The following is a 27625-nucleotide window of genomic DNA, read 5'->3' as shown; positions in this document are numbered from 1 at the left end:
GAGGCTCAACATCTGGCTCGGACTGAGCAGGTTCCTGGGCTCCAGCTGTCCTCTGAGTGTCAGCACCCTTGGATTTCCCTGTCCCCGCCGGCTGTGGATCAAGCAGTGCGATGCGCTCACCAGATTGTGACCCCGAGGCTACTCTAGAACTAGGTCCCACTGAGGTGTGTGTCTCTGCGCTGGTGGAGGGTGTGGGTGAGCGCTGTGATAGGTCTTCAATGTTGGGGCTGGAGTAGATGACCTGGCTCATGGCCACCCTCGGCTTCTTCCCGGATGTGCCTGCGAGAAGATGGAGAGATAATTTAGTGCATGGCAGGGGACTGTGAAACAGGAGACATCACTCTCAGTATGGTTGTCTGATGGATGTTGCAGTGCAGGTTCCTCACTTGGTTAAGTGCTGCCGGCCTCACCCTCTGCACAGGAATGGGCCACAGCCTCAACGGCCAGCTGGATGGCTCTATTTTCAAAGGCTGTGAGGACCTTGATGCTGGGCATTCCTCCACTAGCCAAGGTCATCTCCCTCTTGTTGTGGGCTAGCTCATCCTGCATGGAGACAGATGGAGAGAGTGTAAACAAGATGCCTGGCAGGCCAGAGGAGAAGGATGCCTGGCATGTGCAGACACATTGGGCCAAATGGTCTCCTTCTGCACCATAGCAATAATGCGATGCTGTGATGTGTGGAGTGTGAGTGGTGCCATGGTTGGCATGAGGGCATGATGGGCGGCGGGGATGAGGGTGTTTGCGAGACACTGAGTGTTGGTGTCCCTTGAGCTGGCAGTGAGTGCGAACCCTATGGATGTGTGGTGGGTTTGAGAGCGTGAGAGTTGAGAGTGATGAGCTGAATGAGTTACCCCGGCAGAACGGAGGAGACCATTCATCCCCTTGTGGCACCAGGCAGCTGCCTTCATTTTGAGGGTGTTGGTGCTCACCACCGCGGCCACCACCATGCTGGATTGGCGAGCTTGGTGACTAGTCTTCGCCCAAAGTGGGGGCAGAGGAGTTTGCAGCAGCTTCCACTGCATCCAGCAGGTGCCCCAGAGAGGCGGCGCTACATTTGGGGGCTGCCATCTTCTTTGCTTTTGGGGCCATCTGTCAGCTGGAGCAGTCCTGGCACGAAGACACATAGTAGGCTGCGCTCTGATGGGCTTTAAATATGGCGCCTGGAGTGAGGAAGTGCTGAGGTCACGGCATGGCGGGTAAATCCGAGCCCACCCACCAGCGATCCGGCGTGGTTCCTGTGCATGCGAGAAACGCCAGGAAGCTGACGATACAGTGCAAAAACCCGCCATTGCGGCCAGAGGGAAAAGTGACGCCCGCCACTACACTTAGTACAATTCAGGGAAAATTTCCCCCTGAGACAGACATTGTACATGTGCAGAAAGTGCTTCCCCTGACACTGCGGCACAAATAAACAGTCGTATAAATGTAAGTCTTTTGCTTCCTTAAATGTACAGAATCAGAGGCTGCTTCTTTGGGCACAGTCTATGGTAGGAAGATATTGAGTGTTATCTGGAAAGACAGAATAGCCACAATGAGGTAATAAGGAGTGTGTAGGTGCAATAACAAACCATGCAAAGGTGGAAACAATGTCATATAGATGTCATTATTGGAAATTGAACCCTGTCAAAGGCAAAGAAATACATCCTGGCCGGAAAACGCTCATGTGGAATGTCAAAGTTGAGATTGTGGGAAGGCCTGAATGGAAAAAGTGCAAAGGACAAACAAGTCCAGGAGCTGAAAGGGAGGCCACACAGGCAACAAGTTCTTTTGGGCACATGGTCGGTTTTAAAATGGTTGCTGACCGTGGTCATCTTTGGTTGGCTTATGACAAGTAGCCATGAAAGGAACAATCTCTAATCGTAAGTCTAGCAAAATGTAATAGACAACACACACACTGCGAGTCAGAGTCACATGTCACTCACCTGTGCTGAGGCTGATCACAAACCAGCTCCATGTTGGGCCTCTTGATTCTCTCCTCCAAACGGGTTTGTGCAACCTTCATGGGAGCTTCCTTTTGCCTTATGGCCATCTTCAGCTCCTCAATGGTGCATTCCGTTTGGAATATTTCTTGCAGAACCTTAAGAACAAAACAGATGTTATGTATAATACCATCAAGCTACTCCCTAAAACACCTCAGCCAAGAACAAATTATTGGCATATCCATGATCTAAGATGAATCATTGAGCAGAGAGAATTAGTGAAGCAGCCTCTGACTCCATTTCCACATCTGTTTTCATTATTTCTATATACTAGCAAAGTTAAGATGTTAACCATGGTTCAAAGGGCTGCACTCTTGCCTCTGAGTCAGAAGGCCATGGGTTCAAGTCCCAGTCCAGAGACAAAATCTAGGCTGACACTTCAGCGCAGTAAGGGCTGAGTTCTGTACTGTTAGAGGTGCCATCTTTGGGCTGATGTTAAATCAATACCAGCTCTCTTAGTTGAATGCAAAATATCCCTTGCACTATTTCAGGAGATTGCTTCCTGACTAATATTTATGTCTGATCCAACATCACAAACAAGCAGATGATCTGGCTGCTGCATTTTGTAATTTACTGCTGTAAGGTTATTTGGTGTCTCACTAAGAGGTCTGGAGGCATGTGTGGTGGAACATAAACTGTTCATTATTAACACACAACTATATATATACACATCTCAAAGGTATAGCCCTCACTAGATGCTATCTTCATGCCCGACTTTTCTCAGGCTATTATCATGCGACTCTACATCATAATGTAGGCAGTACTGTTTCCCCAGTCCCACATTAACCCTTACTAAACCTCCCCCAAGTCCTTACCCAAATATATTTACAATACAATATTTCCATGCTGCCCCTTCTCCCAAGTCTCTGACTTTACAAATTCAGATGGTTTGCAGACTTTATGGCTCTTCCCGATCTCGTTCTCTTCCCATTTGAAGCAGTGGTAATCTTAGTTGCTTCAGACTGACTTTGTTAGTTTGGAGTTTAAGTTGTAGTACTTGGTGTTTCAAATACTTGGGTTTCAACCTCTGGTTTGTTTCTCGCGCTCTTTGGTGTGATGTTTTTCTTTGTTAACCATCCGTCTTCTTTGATCAGATACGATGGCCTTATCCTGTTCTATCCAGAGGGGATGTTCGCTTTGTTCATTCAAAGAGCGAGCTTGGGTTTTCTTTCTCCATTGGGGTCTGCCATGTTCTTCCTGGAAGTTGACGTTTCATTAATGGAACCCTCATTTCCATTAGTTCCATAATTTTAGTCAAATATTTGTTTATTATCTTATGTTCTAGCTCTTTTTCAAGCTGCTTAATCTTTTCATTCAGCTCAGCAACTACTCTGGTGAGTTCAGTTGCCTTTGTTCCAGAGTTATTTGTGAAATCCTTGTACAGGATTAACAACTTCACCTCAGCATTCAACAATTCCTTTTGGAGTCTTTCTTGCCCGGGCACTGACTGGTCTTTAGACTCATTCAATTAACTCATTAGATTCTCAATCTTTGTCTTAGAATTTTCTTCATCTGCTCTTAAAGCCTAGATTTGCTTTTCCATACTGCGCATAATACCTTCCATGTTCTTCAGATTGGATTGAAGTTCATGAATTTTATTACTCTTTTCATGAGTTCCAATACTTCAGCTTTGTCTGTTAATTCTGCATTCAACAAACTGTTCTAATTCATCAACAATTCCTTTTCCTGTTCCAGGCATTTTTCACGATTAATAGAGAATTCTGATACTTGAAGATCATCAAGTTTTAATTTTTCATTAGCAAACTCATCCTCCATACATTAAAGTTGGTTCTCTCCACTGAACAGTTTCTCTCTAGCGGAGCCTAATTTCTCTGTGCCAGCCTGCAAGTTCACATTTTTAAATGTTACTTCCACTAGTTATTTCCGAGACTGTTCCTGCTCTTTTGTGAGAACTTCTACTTTCTTTTGCAACTGTTCAACTTTTTCTTGACATTCTAGGTTCTTGATTTTCCTTTCAGCCGTGTTGTTTTTCAACAATGCAATGGTTCTCAGTGAGTTTGAAGCACCCCGTGCTTTTCCTTCTAGTTCCTTGACCTTCAATGTCAGATTTACATTTCCCAATCTTACTCCTGGCTTTTCTTTCTCTGTCTGCAGCAGAACTGTGGCCTTGTCCTTCATTTTAGTTTCACCATTGACCAGGTCTCTCTCCGGTGAAGTCTTAACCTGTTTGAGTTCTATAATCGTGCTATTCGTGGTTTCGGTATTCTCTCACAGCATGGAAAACTCTACAGGTTTTCTTTTCAGGGCCTACTCTTTTCCATTCAGCTGGTTCTTCAGCCTAACAATATCCATGTTCGTCTTCTCTTTCAATTGGGCATGCTCTAAAAGTGCTACAGAGTTTTTTTTCTGACTGTCGAATTGCAGCTGCAAGTTTTTCACTTTTTGTTGCTCCTCTACACAAGAATTCTTCATCTTTCCCTTTTCCTCCTGCAGTCTTTCACTTTGCAGTTCAACCTCTGCAAACTTGCTCATCACTTGTTCCTCGTGCTCATCCTTTTCACGTGTAGCATTAACAAACTTGCTTTCCATTTCTTCATATATATATATCTTTGGAAATGTAATGTTTTCCAAGTTTTCTTCAAAATATCCAACCCTTTCTTCAGGTCTACAGTCTCTTTCTTGTATCTCATGGCTTCCTTCTGAAATATTGAACATTGCTGAGTCTTCTCTGCCACTTGTTCTTTAGTTCTTTCAGACTGACATTAAATTCATTTTGCTTCTCTTCATAACCTTCCAGAGGAACAAACTTTGACCTGAGGAGTCCTTGTAGCATGTGAAGGTCCTTCACCAGGTTTTCCCTTTCTATTTGTAGCTTAATTGTTTCATCTTGAGTTTTCTTGTAATTCAACAGAGTCTTCTTGACTTTATCCTGCTGTTCTTCCATTCTGCTTTTCAAGGCAGTTTTCATTTCTTCATGCTGATGAGTTATATACTCCTTTTGCATTCGATCTTGAAGGACAATTAGCTGTTCTGTCAACTATTTATTTTCTTGTTGACCTCTTGCCAACTCACGCTGCACTTCAGTGCATTGCTTTGTCTTTACTGATAGTTCCAATGCAGCTTTTTCTGTAGTATTCAACATTTTTTTAACTCCTCATGATTTTCATATTGATTCTTCAAGAGTCTTTCAAGCAGTGACCTATTTGATTGCCTTTCCTGCCTGCTGCTGTGCTTGGCTGTACTTTTGGTTGAGTTCTTCCAACTCAACTCTGATGTGAACATTTTCCTGTGGAATAGCTTCATTTTCTTTTTGCAGGTTTTGTTGCTTTTGGGTTACATTAGGTAACTTCACTTCACTCACAGTCATCTGCTTGCTCAGCACTGCCACCTCCTGTTGCAGTTTGTCGGCATTTTCAAAAAGCTCTAGTTTTAGGCCTTTCAGTGCTTCTTTCCTCTGCACTAAGTTCTTCAGCCCATGCACTTCATTACGCTGAAATGGTCTGTGTCGATCTTGTGTTTTGCTGGAGCATTGTCTCCCTTGCCCTGGGGTTACCTTTCCTTTTTGGTGCTTTATTGCGGGTGTTCTATACCTTTTAAAGGTCTGCAATCTCCACAACTTGGATATTAAAATGCAAGTCAAAGGCTTTTAATACCCCATCAAATGTGGTTGAGGATTCATCTATGCCTTGTCTTATGATTACCTTGTTGGAAATTTCACCAAATAAGAAGAAGAACGTATTAACTTGCACTTCCTTTGATTTCCTACTTCATCCTGGTGTACTCCTGTAATCTAAAAATGTTCTTCTCCATGATGCACAACCTTGCACCTGGTTTGGCCCTGGCATGAGCGCAAATTGGTTTTAGTTTACTCTCCATGGCTGTTTTCAGAACAGGGGAGTACAGCTTTAATTTATTTTCAAGACGTGCCAGAGTAACCATTTTTTTCTCTTCCCGCGCTCGTCAGGTTTTGGAGGGCTCCTGTTATGGTCTCAGAGCCATCTTTAAAACTTTGTAATATGGTAGGAAACATTTTAAACTAACAGTTTTGGGTCAGTGATTTGCTTCTCTGAGCTTGGGAAATCGATTTGAAGGCAATTTTTTTTGCTGCGTCTTCTATTTTAAATGTTTCTTTTTTCATTCATTCAAGCTCAGCGGCACATGGTATGGTATTGACTCCGGACCCAGCTTCAGTGTTCTTCTAGCTGCGCTGTAAACAATCAGTATGCTATGATCATTTTTAAAAGGTTAATTCAGCCTTTTAGTGAATTTTACTCCTTTTTATGAGCTGGCTTGGTCCTTTGACTTATACTTCAAATCCTCTTTAGTTCTGAAGAAGAGTCATATGGACTCAAAACGTTAACTCTGCTTCTCTCTCTTCAGATGCTGCCTGGCCTGATGAGTTTTACCAGCATTTTCTGTTTTTATTTCAGATTTCCAGCATCCACAGTATTTTGCTTTCACCTTTGACTCTGCAATCGATCAGATCCGGCCATGGTATTTTCCTTGAATTTTGCGATCTGGTTAGGTCCTTTGACTCTGTGTTTAGTCAGGTTTTCCAATGGGCCTCTACATGATCTGGTAGAGTCCCTCTAAACTGCATTGTGGATCTTTCTTCTGCCTTTCAGCCTCCACCTGCAATGGAGCTTTTTAAGGCGATCTCCAGCTGTGTCTTGGGATTAGGCACGCTTCATTCAGGTCAAACTGTAGTTTCTTTACTTTTTCATTCTCTGGGATTTCAGGATCCTTCACCTTCGGCCATCATGTTGTAAGGCTGTTTGATGTCTCACCAAGAAGCCTTGAGGCTTGTGTATTTGAACATAAACTGTTTATGGTTAACACACAACTATATACTTATCCCCAAGGTATAGCCCTACCTAGGTGCTATCTTGATGCTGACTTCTTTCAGGCTGTCTCCACACAGTGATATCACATGATTATTGCTTCATAATGTGGGCGGTTCTCTTTCCCCAGTTCCACCTTAACCCTTACTAACCTGAACACAATTACAAAAATTCAAAAATAGCTCCCAAGGGCTCCATAGCCCTTTGGGTCATCCTGAGGATCTGAAAGGCAATTTGAAAATTCTTTTTTTTATGGGCACTATAGTGTATTGAAAATTTGCATTGTGCATTTTGTCCACTTAAAGCTACCATACCCAAAGGACCAGCAGAGGGAGCCTAGAAGGAGAACAAAGAAATTATGTTTTAACAGCATGTGCAGTTCTGATTATGAACGCTCCTTATTGAATCTTGATGAATCTTACCCTGTCTTCCCAAAAACTACTCAATGTCAGAGGATACAGTGTGCTCTAATATGCACAGTATATTGTATAAGTAGTTATGTGCTTCAATCTTGCTAGCACTTGTTTTCAAATCCCTCCATAGCCTTTCCCCTCCCTATCTCTAATCTCCAATCCCACATCCCCTGAGATATCTGCATTCCTCTAATTCTGGCCTCTTCTGCATTCCCCATTTTAGTTGCTTCACCATTGGTGGCCATGCCTTCAGTTGCCTAGGTCCCAAGCTCTGGAATTCTCTCTCTCTACACCTCGATCCCTCTTTATCTCACTTTCCTCCTTCAAGGCATTCCTTAAAACCTACATCTTTGACCAAACTTTTAATCATCTGAACTAATATCTCCTTATGCTGCTCGGTGTCGTGCTTACTTTTACAATGCTCCTGTGAAGTGCCCTGGAACATTTCATTACGTTAAAGTTGCTATATAAATATAAGTTGTTGTTGCTTTTCTAACAAGTATAAACAGACCATCTTCAGGAAAAGTTGTCCAATGCTAAGTTGTGGCTAGACTTGAGCAAAACTCTGATCCCAGCTTCCCTCCATGATTCCCCTCAGTTGCACTTACTTTGTGGCTTGTAACTTGGATGAAAATGGGATGAAGAGCCCTCAGGTTGGCATCTACCCTATTTGTTTCGGGCACATTTCCAGACACAGGTTAGGTAATGGCTGCTCCATCACGCCTGTAACAAGTGTCCCAATAAAATTTTGATTTAAGGTAGCTGAGTTGACATAATTGCAGACCGCCGCTAAGTTAGCTCCACCACTGCTGGCTGCTGGCCAGGTACATGCTGTTCCTCTATTTATAAACTGCACGTTCAATTCAAAAGCTGCCAAGCTTAAAGAGACAAGCAGAAATCTGATGGGCAATGTGTGTATGGACTTTTGGCTTCTGGGTAGGGGAGTTCAATGACCCCCACAAAGAGGGGATGTGGGTAATTTTAAACTTTGTTACCCTGACGGTTAGCTGGCAGAGCTGAATGCCCACCCACTGTAGAAACTGGCATTCTTAAAAATTTTTTTTATCTTCTTATAACCTGTTGAATCCCCAAGCTACCCCTCCTCTCTATGGGTAACTGCTGTGCCTCCGCTTGGCATCTTCCAAACACAGCTAAAGCAGAGGGCTCGATAAGTGGCAAACTATGGATATGATGAGCTATCTTGGCACTCTACTGGTACTGGACCCTAAACTACAAGCCAATTTTTACTTTGTGCTGCCCATCCAGCCTCCCATTATTCCAGCAATTCCAAACAGTTCCTAAGATAAAAGCAAAAAACTACAGATGCTGGAAATCCAAAACAAAAACAAAAATACCTGGAAAAACTCAGCAGGTCTAGCAGCATCTTTGGAGAGGAACACAGTTAACGTTTCGAGTCCAAATGACCAAACAGTTCCCTACTTTAATTAGTCCTTTTGTTTTCAGTCATTAGATGATATTAGTAATGGCTCAGACAGTGTAGGAAAGTCTCTCGCTCTCACCCTGACATCTCTGTCCTCGGCCTACTGCACTGTTCCAGTGAATCACAATGTAGGCTTGAGGAACAGCACCTCATCTTCCAATGAGGCACTTTACAGCCGTTCAGACTTAATACGGAATTCAACAATTTCAGACCATAATCTCTGCCCCATTTTTTGTTCTTTATTTTGCATGTTTTGGTTTTGTTTCTTATTTTCGCTTTAGTCAACAGCACAACTGCCCTACATGCATCTTTTGTTTCTTTTCTTGCCCCATCACCTTTGGCCCTGGAAGTCTAACTCTTCCGTCATTCAATCCCTCCCGTCATCCACCTTATTGCAGACCTTTCTCATTGTCCTTGCCCCACCCATCCCTTGCTCCAAACCTAATACATCTCTAACCTTTCCTAGTTCTGATGAAAGGTCACAGGCGTGAAACATCAACTCTGTTTCTCTCTCCATAGATGCTGCCTCACCTGCTGAGGGTTTCCAGCATTTTCTATTTTTACCTCAGATTTCCTGCATCCGCAGTATTCTGCTTATCGCGTAGGAAAATCTTCCCTCACGTTTGTAGGAGACTAAAGAGCTTAACACACAAGTGCAGCTGAGTTTCTTCCCAGCCCTTCATCCCTCCACCATTGTAAAGTCTGGTCATCACAGGATGAGACAATGCCGTCAGGCAAAGCTTTCATTGGGTTCAGATCAGGCCTGATGACACAGAGGGCGGGATCTTCCAGCTCCTGCTGCCAGCGGAATCTTCCGGTTCCACCAGAGTCAACGGGATTTGAATGACTCGCTGCATTCACCACATCAGGACCTGCCAGTGAGGCTGGAAAATCCCGGTCATTATAGTTTGAACTCAATGTTGTTGCTCTTTCTTTATGGCCATAAAACAGGCACAAAAAAGACAAATGTAGCTATGGAAAGGCAAATTCACATTTTGGATGTGTGCCCAGGCCACTGTTAAATTTGGCAAGGCCTTTATTATTAGCTTACTCCCTGTTTCAGATAGGTGCCCATCGCACCTGGAAAATGCTGGCCTCCGATTTAGCAGATGATGCATTTTTGGGGCAGATCACAATCTGAAATTCATCCCCCTATCTTTAATTTTTAACTCAAAAAAGAGATTCCGGGGATGGGAGGATTGCCGTATGAGGAGAGATTGGGTCGACTAGGCCTGTATTCACTGGAGTTTAGAAGAATGAGGGGGGGATCTCGTTGAAATGTATAAAATTCTGACAGGGCTGGACAGACTGGATGCTGGGACGATGTTTCCTCTGGCTGGGGGAGTCTAGAATAAGGGGTCACAGACTCAGGATACGGGATAGGCCAATTGAAATGAGGAGAATTCCTTCACTCAGAGGGTGTGAACCTGTAGAGTTCTCACAGAAGTATGTAGAGGATAAGTCACTGAATATATTTAAGGGGGAAATAGATTTCTTGACTCTAAAGGCGTCAAGGGGTGTGTGAAAAGAATGGGACTAGGACATTGAGATAGAGGATCAGCCATGATCAGATTGAATGGCAGAGCAGGCTCGAAGGGCCAAATGACCTACTCCTGCTCCTATTTTCTATGTTTTAATGTTGAACATCTTCCCATATCTGGTGACATTCAATCTTGGTTGGTGCAAAATGGCTGGAAGTGAATTGACCGCTTGTTTACACCCTGACTGATTTTCCTTTCCTTTGATGGACTATCCCTTGTTTTAAGATCCTTCCAAAGTTTAGCCCCTGTGTTGTGGAGGTTTTTTTTTTAAGCCGACAATGGGGAAGGGAGGTGACGTGGGGAAAATGCCAACATTGATAGTATTCTCACTATCCAACATATATTGTATGTAATCTCAGCTTACATATTTAAAAGCTGTAGTTGAAAGGTGGAGTGATTAGTATCCTGGAAAGGTGAAATCAAATTGGCTAAAAGGCTTTTAGCAAGCCTTCAGCACCTTTATATTCTACCAGAATGAACATGTACAAATGCAGAAAGTTGCTAATCAGGTTTTTGCCATCTAAGGGATCAGATGTTTTAACATGGTGCCGCACCCTTGAAAAACTTATGAATGTTACACTGACCATTCATTTGCATTGCAATAATAAGAAATGATAGACTTTGTACTGCATCCTATCACCAGTCAACTTGTTGCTCGCCCACAGAAAGATTTTTCAGTTCTCCTTAAGGCTCCCTTTATGTTGTGGCTCCAGTACTCCATAACATCAGCATCTTAAGAGATGAATGATCTATAATCATTAATGTCATCATAATATTGTTTTGTAGAGGTGCCATTTGAGATTGCTGGGATGTAAATTTGCGCATCCCACTATCCAAACATATTGGGCAGAATTTTATGGCCCTGGTTCGGTGGGGATGGGCTGTAAAATGTGGCGAGACATTATAAACCCCATTGACTTCAGCGGGAACGTAAAATCCCACTGTCGTAAAGTTCTTAAAATTATTTTATGGGCTATTCCTATAGCACGGATGATACCATCTGCTGATGAGGCCAATATGGGCTCTGCTGGCTTCATGGCATGTAGGGCATTTGTATGTGGGATGCCTGGTCATGTATCATCAGTTCAAGTCCCTTTGTGTTCTTTTCGCTGCTCCCACTTTTCCTCTTCATTTTGTTGACGCTGGGTCTCAAAATGCTGGGATACAAACATACTTCCCTCACTGCATATTGCCCCCCCCCCCCCCCCCCCCCCAACCCCCTTCACTCCCCACATCACCAGGGCACACTGCTCCCCGGGTACACTGCTTCTCATCACCCACCACCATCCCGTCCACCACATCACCAGCGCGTGCTGCCTCCCAGGGTACATTGCTCCTCTTGTCCTTTTGTGCTCAGCGTTCAGTCTCAGTCAGGCCACACAAGGAGCAAGGGTAAAATAATGGGGTGTGTTCAAACTTGCCTCTCTTCATGGCCAATTGCTGGGTGCACCTGCCAGGAATCTCTCAGCTTATCACCAGTTGGCTCTTCTCTCACTTAAAAATGATGGTGTGGGGATAGGTAAAAGAAAAGATAAATAACAGGAATATAGTTGTAGATATTAAGAGGCTCCTAAAAGATCTAGAACCTCAGAGAAAGGTATGGGTAGAAAAACAGGGATAATTCTGGGTTTGAGGTCGTTTAATTTTAGTCAGGTCAGATTAATGTATTTTTTAATAATGTCTACAGTTCATTTAGTGTTTGTCAACACCTGTACCAAGCTGGGTCTATCAATTATCACGAGGTTTTGCCCCCTTATTTTTGAAAATATGATTTTTCAACTTTCCTCTGACTGGAAATTTTGCAATTTGAACAAAGACAGAGCAAACTGCTTAAAAATGAATGACCATATTCCAAGGTGAAGATGGCAAACAACTGAATCACCTTCAGTGGAGTGTGAAGAGAGAGACATTTCCTATAATCCAGCCACCTATCAAGACTCATAACAGTCTAAAGAAGAGACATGAAAAATGCAAAGCACTGGATATTGAAACAATGGCTGCCACAGACAGACACACCCAAAGCCTCTGAAATACACAGTGGGTGAAATATTTCAAGTCAAGGTTGCCCAGCCACTAGAGAGAGATTGCAAATGACACAGGCGGTGTCAAGAAAGTCTTCAGCAGAGGAAACAGGCTCAGGGCTGTGTCCTTTCCCACTCTCCCTTTGGGAAAAGTGTGTCGCCAGGTTCAAGAGGCCAACTCTACCAGAAACCTACCAGCGAACAGAGATCTTGTAATAATTGCAATATCTTCTACATCTGACTGCACCCAAAAAACCAGCTAACCTAAATTGGCCAAAGCATTTAAAATCTTCTACTCAAGCACAATCAAAGGCCACTTAACTGTATATTCTTTTACCTGTTTTTACATTGGACTTTAACTCTCCTTACCTCTGATATGTGTGTGTGTGTGTGTGTGTGTGTGTGTGCATGCCTGAATAACTGCATGAGGGCAGAATGCTTGATGTCACATTTTTATTATCTTCTCAGGTTTAGCGGTTAATAAATGTGCTCTTTCTTTGGCTTAAGGAAACCTTATTTGGTTGGCTCCTTATTAGCTTAAATAGTTATATACATTCTGATTTGGAAAAGGCATATCCTCGTGAAAAAGAAACTTAAACATTTGTTGTGACCGACCAAGGAGGTTGAATAGAGGGGAGCCAGTTCACTCCTTCTCACCTGGTCATAACACAGTATACTCCATAAAGGGTGTTTAATCTGGATGGGGTGACAGGGAGGAGAGCTTCTCTTTAGCCCCAGTTTAAAACCAGCAGGAATGGGGCATGTTTGTGTGAGATTGATGTCAATGGAGCGTAAAATTAGGCAGACTATAAATCAGAATCCTTAAAGTTCAAATGGTGAAAGAATAATGATATAGTTCCAAGTCAGGATGGTGTGTGGCTTGGAGGGGAACTTGCAGGTGGTGGTGGTGTTCCCATGCATTTGTTGCCCTTGTCCTTCTAGCTGGTAGAGGCCGCGAATCTTGCAGATGGTACACACTGCTACCAATGTGTCGTTGGTAGAAGGAGTGAATAGTTAAGGTGCTGGGTGGATTGGGTATCAGTCAAGATGGCTGCTTTGTCCTGGGTTGTGTACAGCTCCTTGAGCATTGTTAGAGCTGCACTCATCCAGGCAAGTGGAGAGCATTCCATCACAGTCCTGACTTGTGCCTTGTAGATGATGGACAGGCCCTGGGGAGTCAGGAGGTGAGTTACTCACCATCAGGTTCCCAGCATTTGACCTGTTCTTGTAGCCAAAATGTGGCTGGTCCAGTTCAGTTTCTGGTCAATGGTAATTCCTAGGATGTTGATGGTGGGGGTTTCAGTGGTGGTAATGCCATTTTGCATCAAGGGGAGATGGTTAGATTCTCTCTTGTTGGAGATGGTCATTGCCTGGCACTCTTATCAGCCCAAGCTTGAATGTTGTTGAGGTCCTGCTGCAAGTGAGCACAGACTGCTTCAATGTCTGTGGAGTCATGAGCGGTACCTAACTTCACACAAACTGTGAGCTGGTGTCAAGGGGGTTTATTCCACTCTTGGCATGAGCAATAATTTTGTCAGTTTCAGTTGGTCACCTGCTACGTGTACCGCTCAGTTTTCCTTTCCAGTGGAATTGAAAATCAGTGCAGGACATTAAACAGGTGACAGATTGACAAATCCCAGTTCAAGGGCTGTGCCTAAAGGTGAAAATTGGACCCTTAAATTAGCTATAACTTGAAAGTTCCCAATGACATAAATCAGCATTCAGATCGCTCGTCTCTAGTTCTGACAAAGTTTTGCATCTGGAATTTCTGTGGGCAGTCCTCTGGTGAGCAACAGGTTAAAAACACAAAGAAATGGTCTGTGTAACTAAAGCTGGCTGTTTCTTCAGGAGTTTTGTCGATTGCTATTTGAAATTACCTTCTTCCAGTGTTTGACACCACAGTTAAGTGTAATTGGTAATCCGATTGAACACTATCCCATTTACACCACGAATAATAGCACAGGCTTTGGCTCACGGAAGACTTAGTCCATTTATGAAAGTGCTTTTACCATAATAAAACTCCTTAGGTTATTTCGCAAGAATGTTTTAAAACAAAATTTGACACAAGCCATATAAAGAAATATAAGGGTCAGATGGGCCAAAGTCTTGGTCAAAGATATAGGTTTTAATGAGCTTCTTAAAGGAAGAGAGAGGGGTAGAGAGGTGGTGAAATTTAGGGTGGGAATTCCAGGGCTTAGGGCTTGAGCAGCTGAAGGCATGGCTGCCAATGGTGGAGCAATTAAAATTAAAGATGCACAACAGAACAGAATTAGAGGACAGCAGATAGCTCAGAGGGGTTGTGGAGCTGGAGGAGATTACAGATATAGGTTCCAGTGTCACAAATAAAACTGGAGGATAAATATTTGTCTTCTCTGTATGATCATAAGAAATAGGAGAAAGGAGTAGTCCATTCAGCCCGCTGAGCCTGCTCTGCCATTCACTAAGATCATGGCTGACCTGATTGTGGCCCTAATTCCACTTTCTTACCTGTTCCCTTGACTCCCTCCAGCCCCACCAAAATACCTGCACTCCTCTAATTCTGGCATCTTGCGTATCACCAATTTTAATATCTCCACCATTGGTAGCTGTACTTTCAGTTGCCTAGGCCCCAAGCTCTAGAATTCCTTCCTTCAATCACACCACCTCACTTTTCTCCTTTAAGACACTCCTTAAAACCAATTCCTTTGACCAAGTTTTTGGCCAGCTGATGTAATATGTGGCTCGGTGCCAATCTTTGTTTCGTAATGCTCCTTGAAGCACCTTGGGACATCTATTTATGTTAGAGCCAGTAAATAAATACAAGTTGTTGTTGTTGTCAATGAACTGGATGAAAGTGCACGCTTTCCAAAATAAATAATTTAACAGAAATGCTGTGGACAGAAATAGTAATTGTTTTTTGTACACTTCAGGATGTGCCAGCTGTGGTAGCACCTCTCATCTCTGAGCACAAGACACTGGGTTCAAGTCCCACTCCAGACCTAGGCCCAAAAATCACAGCAGACACTCCAGCGCAGTACGGAGGGAGTGCTGCACTATAGGAGGTGCCATCTTTTGGATGAGATGTTAAACTGAGGCCTCATCTGCCTGCTTGGATGGATGTAAAAGATCCAACAGCATTATTTCAGAGAAGAGCAGGGGAGTTATCCCTGGTGGCCTGTACAATTTTCATCCCTCAATCAATATCGCAAGAACTGATTATCTGATCCTCATCATGTCCCTGTTTGTGAGAGTTTGCTGTATGCATATTGGCTATGGCTTTTCCCACATTACAAAAGTTACTACACTTCAAAAGTGGTTATAAAGAACTCTGAGATTTCTGGTGGCTGTGAAAAGCGCTATATAAACGCAAATCTTGCTTTTTGTCTTCATTCAGCACAAAATTTGATTTCCCAGGTACAGCTGATTACGACGAGCTTGCTCAGGCCAAAAACAAGTGCTTACAATATTTCAATTTATACCACAAATTAACCTAGCTAATTCTTATAAAACGTCACGGAAATTCTTCCTGTCAGGGTTTCAGGTTTGCCGAGATGAATGGGGTGATGCACAGGAGGATCTGCGCCTGCAGTGAATCTATTTTATTCAAAAGCAAGTTTGATTTTCGGTTAAGCTGTATTCCCGAAAGAGAATTTAAAAAAACGTACCTTCACTGACAAAGGAATAGGAGCAGCAACCCTCCCTAATATTCACCAGTTAGGATTCAAATGGAGGGCATTCTTAAATTTAGCAGGTTAGTCAAGTCGATCTAAAAATCATTCAGTCTTATTAACAAGTGTGTCAGAAACAGAAACACCAGTGAAGTGGGAAAACAAGGACTTTGTTCTGATCAAATACAGGAAACATACTGAGGAATAGTGATTTGAAGGAAAGTACAAAGTAGGATACACATCTCATGGATATGAGGGATTTTCTAAGTCCAATCAGGATGAAATTGGCCTTCACTAGTTGTGCCAAACTGGCTGGTTGTGAGTCCGCAGCCTGTTTTACACCACAGGTGAGTTTTCTTTTCCAAAGGTATGGGTTGCAAAAGGAGGGAACGATCAGATAGGGAAGGTGTGCAAGGGAGGGGGGGGAAGGATGGGGGCAGTGCGGATAATCAGGAGTGGGGGTGCCATGGGGGGTGGGGGGGTCAATGGAGTAACTGTGAGTGGGGGGTGATTGATCTTGAGAGGGGTTGAAGCAGCCATTTCAGGGGGAGGGCAGTGATCATCAGCAGCCCATGTTTTTCATATGGAGCCAGGAGGAACACCCCTGCACCTCCAGAATCCACAGTCAGTAGGTTTTTTTTTCAATAATACCTTTTTGATGGCTGCCTTTAGCAGAACCTTTAAGAACAGCTTGCTGGGCCACTGTGGATTTAGTTTTCCTGAATGCAGTCAGCTTGATGTCAGCTATTATACTCAGGACAAGCTATTTTGGTAATAGTGCCATCAAGCAATCATTGTGTCCCTTACTTACATATGTAAAAGGACACACATTTTAAGAGTGTTTTGAAGCCCATACCAACATGGCAGGTAGCACAATTTCAGCTGAGGATTTTTGCACCTACACTGCCAACATGTCAATGCTTTGGCTGCCCATTTTAAACCTGTAAAACAAGCAGTGTCATCACATTTCTACACCAGTATGTTCATCCCATCCCTGAGCTAGAAGTCCCAGAAGGAAAAGGGGAAATGTTCCAATTCACTGTACCGTCTATCACCACAGTCGTGGTATTTAGCTGCAAAGCGATATAGAGAGGACATATAAATCGTGTCATCCATTCAGCTATGCCACATTTGGAAAATCAAAGCTCAAGTCAGGAGTGTAATGGAAAATTCATCACTTGACTGGATGGGTGTCGACCCAACAACATTCTAGAAGCTCAGCACCATCTGAATAGAGCAGATTGGTTGATTGATGTATCTGCCAACAAACACCAATTTCCTCCACCTTTCCCTATCATTAGGGCACCGTAGCTACAACATATACTATCTACAGGCTGCAGTGCTGTGGCTCACCGAGCTTACCATGATAGTACCTTCCCAGTCCATGATCACCATACAACCAAGAAGTAGCACTGTGCTGAAACCATCACCTCCTCATTCCCATCCAAGTTACATTCTAGCTTGGACATATACCAACATCCCTTCATTGTCACTTAGTCAACATCCTGGAATGGACTAACCAACTCCATTGTAGGAAACTTTGCAACAATTCAGGAAGAAGGGCTTACACTCCCTGCTCAAGAAAAGTAGAGATGGAGAGTAAAGCATCCATGTGCATGCTGCCTACGTTTATGTATAATATATACATATTTATGTCATCCCTTACCTTTGACAGGTGCATCTGTAACTTTTTCTTGGCATCTCCAATTTCAAAGATGCGATGCGTAAATGCGAGATTGACATTGTTAAACTGTTTCCACAACTCCTCTGAAGTGGCAGCTAGAAGCTTTTCAAGCTCATCTCGCAGTCTTGCTGAAGCAGCCCGTTCACACTGTGAACGCAGAATGTTGTCTTCTGTAAACTTTAACCAGGAGTCAGGAGTTGAGATGCTAACAAAATAATGCATATTTGAATAGATCAATATAAGTGAACAGTCCATTCATATAGGTTTGATCATTTAAAACCATGTTGAAAATTAAGGGGAGGTCTTGTGGCACAATGGGTAGTGTCCCTGCCTCTGAGCTAGAAGCCCTGGGTTCAAGTAGGACTTGATGGCCAAGGAAGGTGCATCCATAATACAGCCAAAAGAGGCTGAGCATCAACTTGTAAATCCTTTAAACATACGCCAATGGCAGGCGTAAGAGCTGGAAAGATTCCTGGTCAGCCATGTGATGGAAAGAAATTGGAGGCTCTACCATCATTACCCATAGCTCTAGGCTACAACATGCACGGAAAAGTGTATGTTGCCACAGCAACTCAGACTTTTTGGGGGTCTAGTTGGCTGGATGGCTAGTGTGGATCAGATCAGTGCCAACAGCACAGGGTTCAATTCCCATTCTGACTGGAGTGGATTTGAGATCTGCCTTCTTGCCCTACCCATGGTAGCGATTGTGCTGTTCTGAGTCAGATCTGCCTTTGGGCAGAGAACTGAAGAGGAAAATTGAAAAATAGGCATTATTAAAAAACTTACAATATCTGCACAGAATCACGACCTGCTATATTCTTCCTCATAAAGTCCAATTTTCAGTAAGCAAGTTTTGCCTTTTTTTTCTGCATGTGTTTGACTGAAATGACTGAGTAGAATTGGTATTTTGTAAACAACCAGAACACCATGAACCAAGTGTGCCACTTAAAATTATTTTAGCTTAGGAACCTATGAGTCAGCAGGCACAGTAGGGGATAGAAATATTGTTTGCTTAGTGGTAAAGAAATGTAAGTTTACAAACTGTCTACCTCCACACCCACAGCCAATGGTTCAGAACATTAAAAAAGTGTTCGTCCAAGTAGCCTCTTTGCCTCTTCCTATGATGTGCACTTGAGATTATTACTTGTGGTTTGTTTATACTAAGCCAGGGTATAAGAATAGGAGATGGAACATAATCTTATTGGCATCATCATTTCCACATTTTATTTACAGGTAAAAGATGGAAAAAGACAACCAATTGATTTCCTCTGACACAGAAAGCACTTGGGCATTTCCTCTGGTATATCAGCAAAGACTGGGAGCACAACATATTGAGAGTTTTGTATGGTAAACATGAACTCCACTACTCTGTCAGCAGAGGAGAAGAATGGCTATCAGGTTAACCAACATATTGATGCTAGACATCACTGCCAAACGTTTTAAGAGGAGGCCAGCTGTTCTAGATTGGAAAATGATGTTCAGGGCAGGAAATATGTAAAAAGTTATTGCCTTCCCTCTGAGGTTTTCCTCTTCAAAAACATGACACCAGATGTTTGTTGGTTCTTTCATCTGGGAAGTCAAAGGCCACAGTTATTCCATGGCCAATACCAATGTCGAGCTCATTTGACAAGAGGTAAACATGCAATTTACAGTAGTGTATACAATCAGTTTACAGTTTGCAGAACTCATGAAACCCATGCCTATATGATTAAAAAGTCGCATTGACAATCAACAATGGGAGACCAGTTTGAGACTGTCAAGTGGAGAAACAACCATTCTATCCATTTGTACTACTATAGACTTGGAAAAAAATGTGTTTGCTAACAGCTCCTTCCTGCGCCAAATGATCTAATGCTTTTATTGGAGCAAAGAAGCCATAGCCGATGGAAGGAGTTATCTGGTTGTAATACCTGAGCCAGACAAAACAGAGCATGGCTCAATTTACTCCTTGCCTTTTCCTCTTTAGGAGTACAAATGCGTTGCTCCAGGGCAAATTCCAGAGAAGAGTGAAAGAGCATATCTTCACTTCCTTCAAAATCCCTCTCCCACTTTCACTCATGTAGGAACCAGCACCATTTGCACCATTTGTGCACAGGGAACAACCAAGTCAACAATGGATTGATTGCCGCCTGCTTTCAGATTGTGCTAGAATCTCCACATTAGATGGAAAGGTGCAACTGCTTCATTTAGTCATGTTTCTTGTTGCCAATTTTAATCATTGTCTTTTGCTCCTTCTCTGAAGGTACTGACCACACACACCTGCCCCCCCCCCCCCCCCCCCCCCCACCCCCCCCAACCCCCCCCCCCCAACCCCCAACCCCCCCCCAACACCCCCCCCCAACCCCAACCCCCCCCCCCCAACCCCACACCCCCCCCCCAACCACCCCCCCCACCCCACCCCCCCAACCCCCCCCCCCCCCCAACCCCCCCCCCCACCCACCCCCCCACCCCCCCCACCCAACCCCCCCACCCCCCCCCCAACCCCCCCACCACCCCCCCCAACCCCCCCCCCAACCCCCCCACCACCCCCCCCAACCCAACCCCCCCAACCCCCCCCCAACCCCCCCACCACCCCCCCCAACCCCCCCACCACCCCCAACTCAGTACATTTCCACAGGCACCAGGCTTCTAGTACCATGTGTCCTTTCTTTGCAGGTGACCCTGGGCAGCAAGTGTTGGTAGGTTGGTCAAAGGTGAGATTTAAAAGACATCGACCAGGCCATGTGGCTCTGAGCCAATGAGTATGGATGAGGACTTCCAGCAGGAGTAACAATTATTAATGGGATTCCAGCTCAGCTAGTCAGACAATTGAATTTAATTATAAATGCATATGAAATTGAGTGTAGTTCAGATACTCTTGTACATCCTTGAACGTATGATCATTGGCAGAATGGTCTTCATGCAATAAGCATAGCTGGTGAACAGGATTCCCCACCATTCCTACAAACTCAAAACATTACTTGCCTAACTTTATTTGTATACATTTTGCCATGTACCCACCACCAGAGGATAGATACTTCACAGAGATAAAAACAAAAAAACTGCGGATGCTGGAAATCCAAAACAAAAACAGAATTACCTGGAAAAACTCAGCAGGTCTGGCAGCATCAGCGGAGAAGAAACGTCAATTCTTTTCTTCTCCGCCGATGCTGCCAGACCTGCTGAGTTTTACCAGGTAATTCTGTTTTTGTTTTAGATACTTCACGCCTGTCAGGCGTCTGACTTCCTTCATGTCGAGATTCAGCCATTTCAAAGTGACCTTTCAAGGAATTGTGTAGCAATGGACTTAAGATGCTCCAGTTTGTTTTCAATCTGTTCATGCAGGACAGAAGGTTGAGAACCTGCACAAGGAATTTCAAAAAAGAGCAGAGAACACTCCAGAGGAAACGTGAAGACAGGTTAACTTTCACACACACAAAGCTGTGTCATATTCACCAATCGCAGGTGAATCATCGCTGAAAGACAAAACAGTTTCTTACTTTTAATATAAAAACCCCAATATACCAAGGCAGGGCTGGCACAAGGGTATTTGCCGCCTTAGATGAACCTTTAGGTTGTTGTCTCTCCCCATCCCCGTCCCCACAATTGACTTTCAAAAATAAATACAGCGACCTGCTCCCACTCTCACAACTGCTGAAAATTGTCCAACTCATGGGTGGTTATCATCCACAGCCTGACCTCAGCCCTCGCTCTGGTCTTCGCCTCCCAAGTGCCAATCCACAGGCCCCGCTTCTGCAGCACTGTGTTTCCTCGGTTCCATTTAGATTTGCACGCTCCACTCCCACACCTCTCATGAGGCCTCAACGCCCCATCATGTGATCATCACCCAGATCGGGGCGGGGAGGGTGGGATCAAGGAAGGGGAAACAATTGGATAGTCAGCGAGCAGGTGCATGCAGAGGGAAACGTCTGGGAGGCAGCGAGCATACGCGGGGAGGTGGTGGGCAGGGCTGGGAGAAAGCTGCTCGCTGCTGTTGCCTGTTAGAAAATTCCAGAGGGACAGGGAGGGAGGGAGGAGGGACTGTACTGAAAGAGCATTGTGCCACGCTCAGGCTCACAAAACGGTCATATCGATTTTATTCCAGAATGAAAAAAATCTGCAAAAACTGGGAACTAAGAATACTGGTCGGCACTGGTCTTGTGCACCTTAAAATGGAACACCGTTAAAAACAGGGAAACAAGAATACTGGCCCGAAATGCTTTTTCCCTTGGTTTCAGAATTCAGACTGCAGTTTTTTTTTGCTGTGGTATCAGTGAGCCACGGCTGCTGCCCCCCAAATCTTGCCACCCTAGGTGACTGCCTAGTTTGTCTCATGGTTGTGCCAGTCCTGTTCCAAGGCATGGTCCGGGGCACAGGAAATAAGTGCTTCAATGTGGTCTGACACCAAATCTTTCCAATTTTGGGCAAGGTTCCAACACACACACGTTGCCTGTGTACAATCATCGCATGACAAATCCTGGGAGGAGACTTGCTCCAGTTGGCTTCTTAAAGGGAAATCTGTGGTTTCGCTTGTCAGTATAATTTTTTGACGTTTTCATATTTGCAGCTCCGTGTCACTCTACACCTTTAGTTCCTTTTGCTGGAAGATCTGCCAGATATGCATTTTTTGCATATACTCTCCTTGTTCTCTTTTGTTCCTGGCCTTTAAGATCAATCTTTTACCTTTGCATGCCTGACGGAGACCCTCGCCTGCTGGTAGAAGGCATCAGAATTCAGGCCCCTGCCGCTTATGATTTTCCACTATGCAGTCACAGCAATTGAGAAATGCAAAGTCAGATGTTTATTCTCTTGAGTTACAGCATCCAAAGTGGAGGTTCTGAATGAGCTATATGATATGGTTCAGGAAGAGGGGTTTACTACAAGCTGACGAATGTGGGTAAGAAAAAAGAACTTGGGATGGTTTATTGGTACCTTGTCATGACCCAAGACCTACATTCGTTGAGCCTCTGCGCCTTTTTAGGAATGTCAGAGGAAATCTGACCTTGTCGGTTGTGTTTCACAAGATATTGCTCAATGGAGATCAGAGTCAGAGCATAATGACGTAGCAATGCTGAAGTATGCTGATGATATGGTGCTGGTGGGTCTCACAAGGAAGAACAAAAAAACTAGAAACTTGATGAAGGAGTTTGTAAAGTGGTGCAATAACAATTCTCTTAAACTGAATGAAAACAAGACAAAGGAACTAGTTGTAGACTTTAGGAGGAAGCCAGTTAATGATATTATTCCTGTGAAGATTCATGATGTGGACATTGAAGTAGTTGCTAACAACAGGCATCTAGGTATCAGAGTAGTTGATAAGTTGAATCAGAGGGAACAGCTGGACAGATGTGGTGGCCAAGGGAAATACACAATTATACTGCCTCAGAAAATTAAAATCCTTTCGAATTGATCCCACAATCATGAAACTCTTCTATACGACTGTAGTTGAGTGTGTTATCCTTTTTGGATGTCTCTACTGGTATTGTTGCCGTAGGAAAGCAGACTGCTTTAGGGTACAGAGGTTATCGAACCCCCAGGCAGGAAGGGTATTTGATGAGCAGATTTTTCGTGCCAAAATCTGCTCTCAAAGAATTTTGACGAAAATGAAGAGCATCATGAACAATGAGAAATACCCCTTGTCTCAGTATTACTGCTGGTGGTGTGCAGGGAAAAGGCTTCAATCCCTCAGATGCTGAACAAATCAGTTCCTGAATTCGTTTGTGCCCATCTCTATAAGAAAGAACGTTTAAAAGGAGTTTGGTGTATGGATGAGGATATATGCACTCAGGGTGGGACTCTGATTATTTTAATGTATTGGAATAGTTTTTAAACACATATTTTAACTAAAGTTAGACCTCTGTGATAGGGTCATTTCTTTCTTTTATTGTTATTCATTTTATATGTAATTTTTTAACAAATGAGCAACATACGTGAAATGAATTTCTGAATGGATGATGAAGTGAATTGATGAGTTGATGAGTTCTACCATCTGCTGCAGGACAGCCAGCAAACAAAGTGGAACTGGATGGCTTCCAAAAAAAGTGAAGGATTTCACTCATGAAACTTTCATGACAAAGGATCTTACCAAATCATCTGCCACATCAGGCTGTTTGCAATATACATATGTCTGAAGCATCAGACATATATTTGACAAGAGGCCAGTTCATATGGAAAGGAAGCATCTTTGGTGGTGGTGGGGGTGGTGGTGGGGCTGGTTGGGGGATGGGGCGGGGGGGGTGTGCAGTGAGAGTAGATGTGAGTTGTTGCCTGGCTTGGGCATGAAGGTGGCGATGTGGCCACAATGTGTGCCAAACTGGGAAGTTCAGAGGCAGGCCCAAAACTGGACCTCAGGCCATAATCCGGCCAAATAAATAGCACTTGTACCACTTCCGTGTGAACAAATTTCAGCTGTAGCGGCCTCAGATGAGTCCTGGGATGAGGGTGGGGGAGGACAGTAGGTGCGAGGGCCAACTGCACCCATCAGAAGTCCTAGCGAACTGAAAGAGGCACTCCTGCTCCTCCCAATGCCACTATCATCTAGAAGGACAAGGGCAGCAGATAGATGGGAACACCATCACCTGGAAGTTCTCCTCCAAGCCACACACCATCCTGACTTGGAACTATATCATCGTTCCTTCGCTGTCACTGGGTTAAAATCCTGGAACTCTCTCCCTAACAGCACTGTGGGTGTATCTACATCACAGGGACTGCAGCGGTTCAAGAAGGTAGCTCACTACCACCTTCTCAAGGGCAATTAGAGATGTGCAATAAATTCTGGCCTAGCTAGCGATGCCCACATCCCTTGAATGAATAAAAAAACATGATTTTTTTTTTGTCTGTGCAATGGCAGCCAACGCCTAGGACACCTCCACACCAACGCCTAGACATGAATACCCTGAGGGGCTAACAAAGATTTTAGGCTCCTCATTGACAACTGTCTGTTTTCAGCAGCCACCACTGATCTTTCTCAGGACAAAGAACATTGGTCCTCAAATCTAAGCTTTGTTCTGCCTGTTTTGTGCCCATAAAACAGGCACAACAAGATCCAATTTCTGCTACTTAGTGAAAGCGCTAAGTAGAGTGCCTTCAAGTGCAAAATGCTGTAAATGGCATCATCGTTCTGCCGATTATCTCCATGGCCTACCTGAACAAAAATGGTTTGCATTCACTTAACATTGAGGTGATAACAGATAATTCTCTTTATGCACATCAATGAGTATCAATGGGAAACAAACACTATGCCCTCAATGTGTGGCATTCAACCGTGGTTGCATTTGTAGCAGCGGGAAATTGGGGGATTTCCTCTTGGGAGACTATGAGGTTAACATCTGCCTCCATGATTGGTGACTCCACTGGCAAATTCCGAAAAGTTCTTGAGTGCCTCTGATCGAAAGCCCTGTTTACTGTGCCAACTCCACCTGCAAGAAGCGTGCCTTTCAGCTTTGACACAGTGACAAAAGCAAGTGTAAAGTGGAAGCGGCTTGACAGTGTTTGAAATGCAAGAATTCCCAGATTAGATTTGTGCCATTGTTGAGTTGCACCCACCTGCACAGGAAGAGAGGGAAACACTTACCTCAGGCTTCCGTCCGAAAATAGGAAAATTCTTCCTCAGTTGTAGGCAGATACTGGGATGTGAATGCATTGCCCTTGCTGGTGGTGTTCCTCCTGCAGGTTTGCACTTGTACTTGTACTGAAGAGCAAATTCAGCCCCTGAATGAGGACAGTCTCCTTTGGGTGTACCTCCTGCAGCCAATCCTCCAACTCTTTAGTGTCCCAGGAAGTACTTTTGCTGAGGTTGCACCTGTTCTATTGTGAACAAGCAATTCTCCATTGTTCTACTAGCTTCTCCTTTAATGACAAGCTGAGGTTTCTTCAAGAGTTGCTGCCTCATCCAATTTCACACTCCCCCAGGCCAAGTATGCTACAGACCAAATGACCTGGGCATGCTTTTCATATGATGGGGCAAGACACCCATTGGGACCTTTGGTGCAGGCCACTCTCTAAGCTGTGAGACAGAGCTATTCAACTTCAGTTTTGTCATTAGCAGAAAAACAAGACATCAGTGCCAGCATCAAGCACGTGTAGATTGGGTACAGTATAGCCAGATAAAGCTCTCACCATTCTATTCCATTAAATCCTACAAAATAACTTTAAGGACATCAGCAAGACGGTTTCAGAATAAATGGGGTTAATCCCAGCATTCAAACAGTGGACAGAGGAAAGTCACATGAACTCACGGGGAGTAGATCTTGAATTGCGCGATGGTGTAAACGGGTTTTAGTGAGTCGACAAGCTGTTTGACAACTCTCCCAACTTTAATCTCTATTGTGCTTCAGAGTCATTTCCACAAAGTCAGTGGAACCAAAAATGGAGAGAGATGTAAACTGGATTGCCAACTCGCTGTTATCCAGCTTATACTATCACGTGAAGTCAAGGCCCACCTAGCCCATTTTGCATTGTCCATCAATATCACCAAAAAGCAATTTCTCGGGTACGGTGCTCTAACGTACCTCAGCCTCAGAATAGCTCCCCTACTGGTTTAATATAATCATTGCAATTCTCTCATCAGCCATCCTTGCAATGAGTTCTTCAAAACAACCAGTCTAGTGAGTCCCATTGCGCATGCCATACTATTCTGATGACCTTGCTGCTAAACTTTGAACATCTTAACCTTAGATTTAACATTTCCAGAACAGAGAATAGCATCAGGCTAAGGTTGGCACTTACGTGGCGTTCACTTGTTCAATTCCACAGTAATAGCTGATACCATCTGAGGTATTCTTCAATTGATGTGCCTTATCATCTATCCAGTACGCCGCACATTTGTCACATAGATCCTGTTCCAATTCATGCTGAGCTGCCCTGCTGTTCCTATTTTAATAAGAAAAGTAGTATTCATATTTGCAAGGTTACTTCACAGAACAGTGTACATGACCCAACCCTTGTCTGTAAGAGAATACTATACTTTTGCACGCTGTGTACTGTTGCTTAAAAGCTGGTCGACAGGTTTGCTATGAACTGCATAGCCATTCAGTTTGATTGCTGTAGGCCAATTTTCACAGATTGTTCTGCCGATTTACGATCAGCATCACAACAGGTAGAGAAACCAGCAAGGAGGAAGGGGGGAAATGGCCAGACAATGCCAATTGAATATCTCCTTTCTGGTTATTTTTTTGCAAAGGTGACAAACCAAACGGTGCTAAAGGTTTGGTCTAGTGGGGAAAGCTACAGCACTGAAAAAGTCAAACTAACACTTGATGTGTTCCCCCCCCGCCACCCCAACACCCCCTGGCCCCCCATCCCTCCGCCCTGCCCCCTCCGACCCCCCACCCACCACCCCACGTCCCCCCCAAAAAAAAAACCACATGAGCAAGAGGAAAATACCGGTCATGGCCTCATTATTCTGGTCTGAAAGAAAGGTTTGGATTTGATTAATGCTGACTGGTATTTTTCATCCTTCCAGCCAAAAGTTGAAAAAAACCATATGTTCTACTATTCTCATAAGAATCTGCTCATTCACAGTGCAGGGCAACCTCTTTGTGAGTCAAATTGAAAGATTAAAAATTAAAGTTCTCCAGTCAATAATGAACAAGATGTTTATGTATTTTGGCGCATTACTCTGGCACAAGACAAAACTAAACAGTAAAACAAACACTTGTGTGGTAAGTCTCCGTTATGCGCATGCCCATCCTGCACCTCACTCCCAAGGAAGTTATAGGAGCAGCTGCACCAACAATGGCAGTATGTTTAGTCAAAGGTTAATAGTTAAAAGCTCTAAACCCAGGGCCGGACTCTAACTTGGGCCACTGGTGGGATTGGGGTACCTTTAAATGACTGTGCTGCATTTATTGCCTTGTTCCCTATCTGACCCTGCCTTCTGGCATTTTCTTTTGGTGGGGGTTGGTTGGGGTAGCAGTGGACAGGGTGTGCTTTACAAGGTAGCCCCGGCACCAGCCTGAGATTGCATCAGGGTTCCTATATACGTCTTAGGGTCTTATCTACATGCAAGTATGCTCGGGCAACCCTGGTTGGTGTAAATAGGAGGAGGCAGTGGCCATAGTGGTATTGTCACTGGGCTAGTGTTCCAGAGACCCAGGGTAATGCTGTGGGCACCCAGG

The 27625-nt window shown here is 44.0% G+C and overlaps 1 protein-coding gene across 1 annotated transcript in view; it reads right to left on the bottom strand.

Moving 5' to 3' along the window:
* The window catches only part of LOC121288005 (tektin-3-like), a 79950-nt gene that overhangs the window by 26672 nt on the left and 25653 nt on the right, over positions 1-27625 (bottom strand). Inside the window, exons 5-7 of the mRNA XM_041206213.1 lie at positions 26235-26378; positions 17511-17733; positions 1923-2077 (exon numbers count right to left, since the gene is read on the bottom strand). Of these exons, the coding sequence (XP_041062147.1) occupies positions 1923-2077; positions 17511-17733; positions 26235-26378 (522 nt within the window). The remainder of the gene's footprint in view (positions 1-1922; positions 2078-17510; positions 17734-26234; positions 26379-27625) is intronic.

The sequence above is a fragment of the Carcharodon carcharias genome, chromosome 15 (assembly GCF_017639515.1).
Source record: "Carcharodon carcharias isolate sCarCar2 chromosome 15, sCarCar2.pri, whole genome shotgun sequence".
In the NCBI taxonomy this organism is placed as follows: Eukaryota; Metazoa; Chordata; class Chondrichthyes; order Lamniformes; family Lamnidae; genus Carcharodon; species Carcharodon carcharias.
The sequence above is the reverse complement of the archived record's forward strand: the minus strand, read 5'-3'. Positions and strand labels throughout refer to the sequence as shown.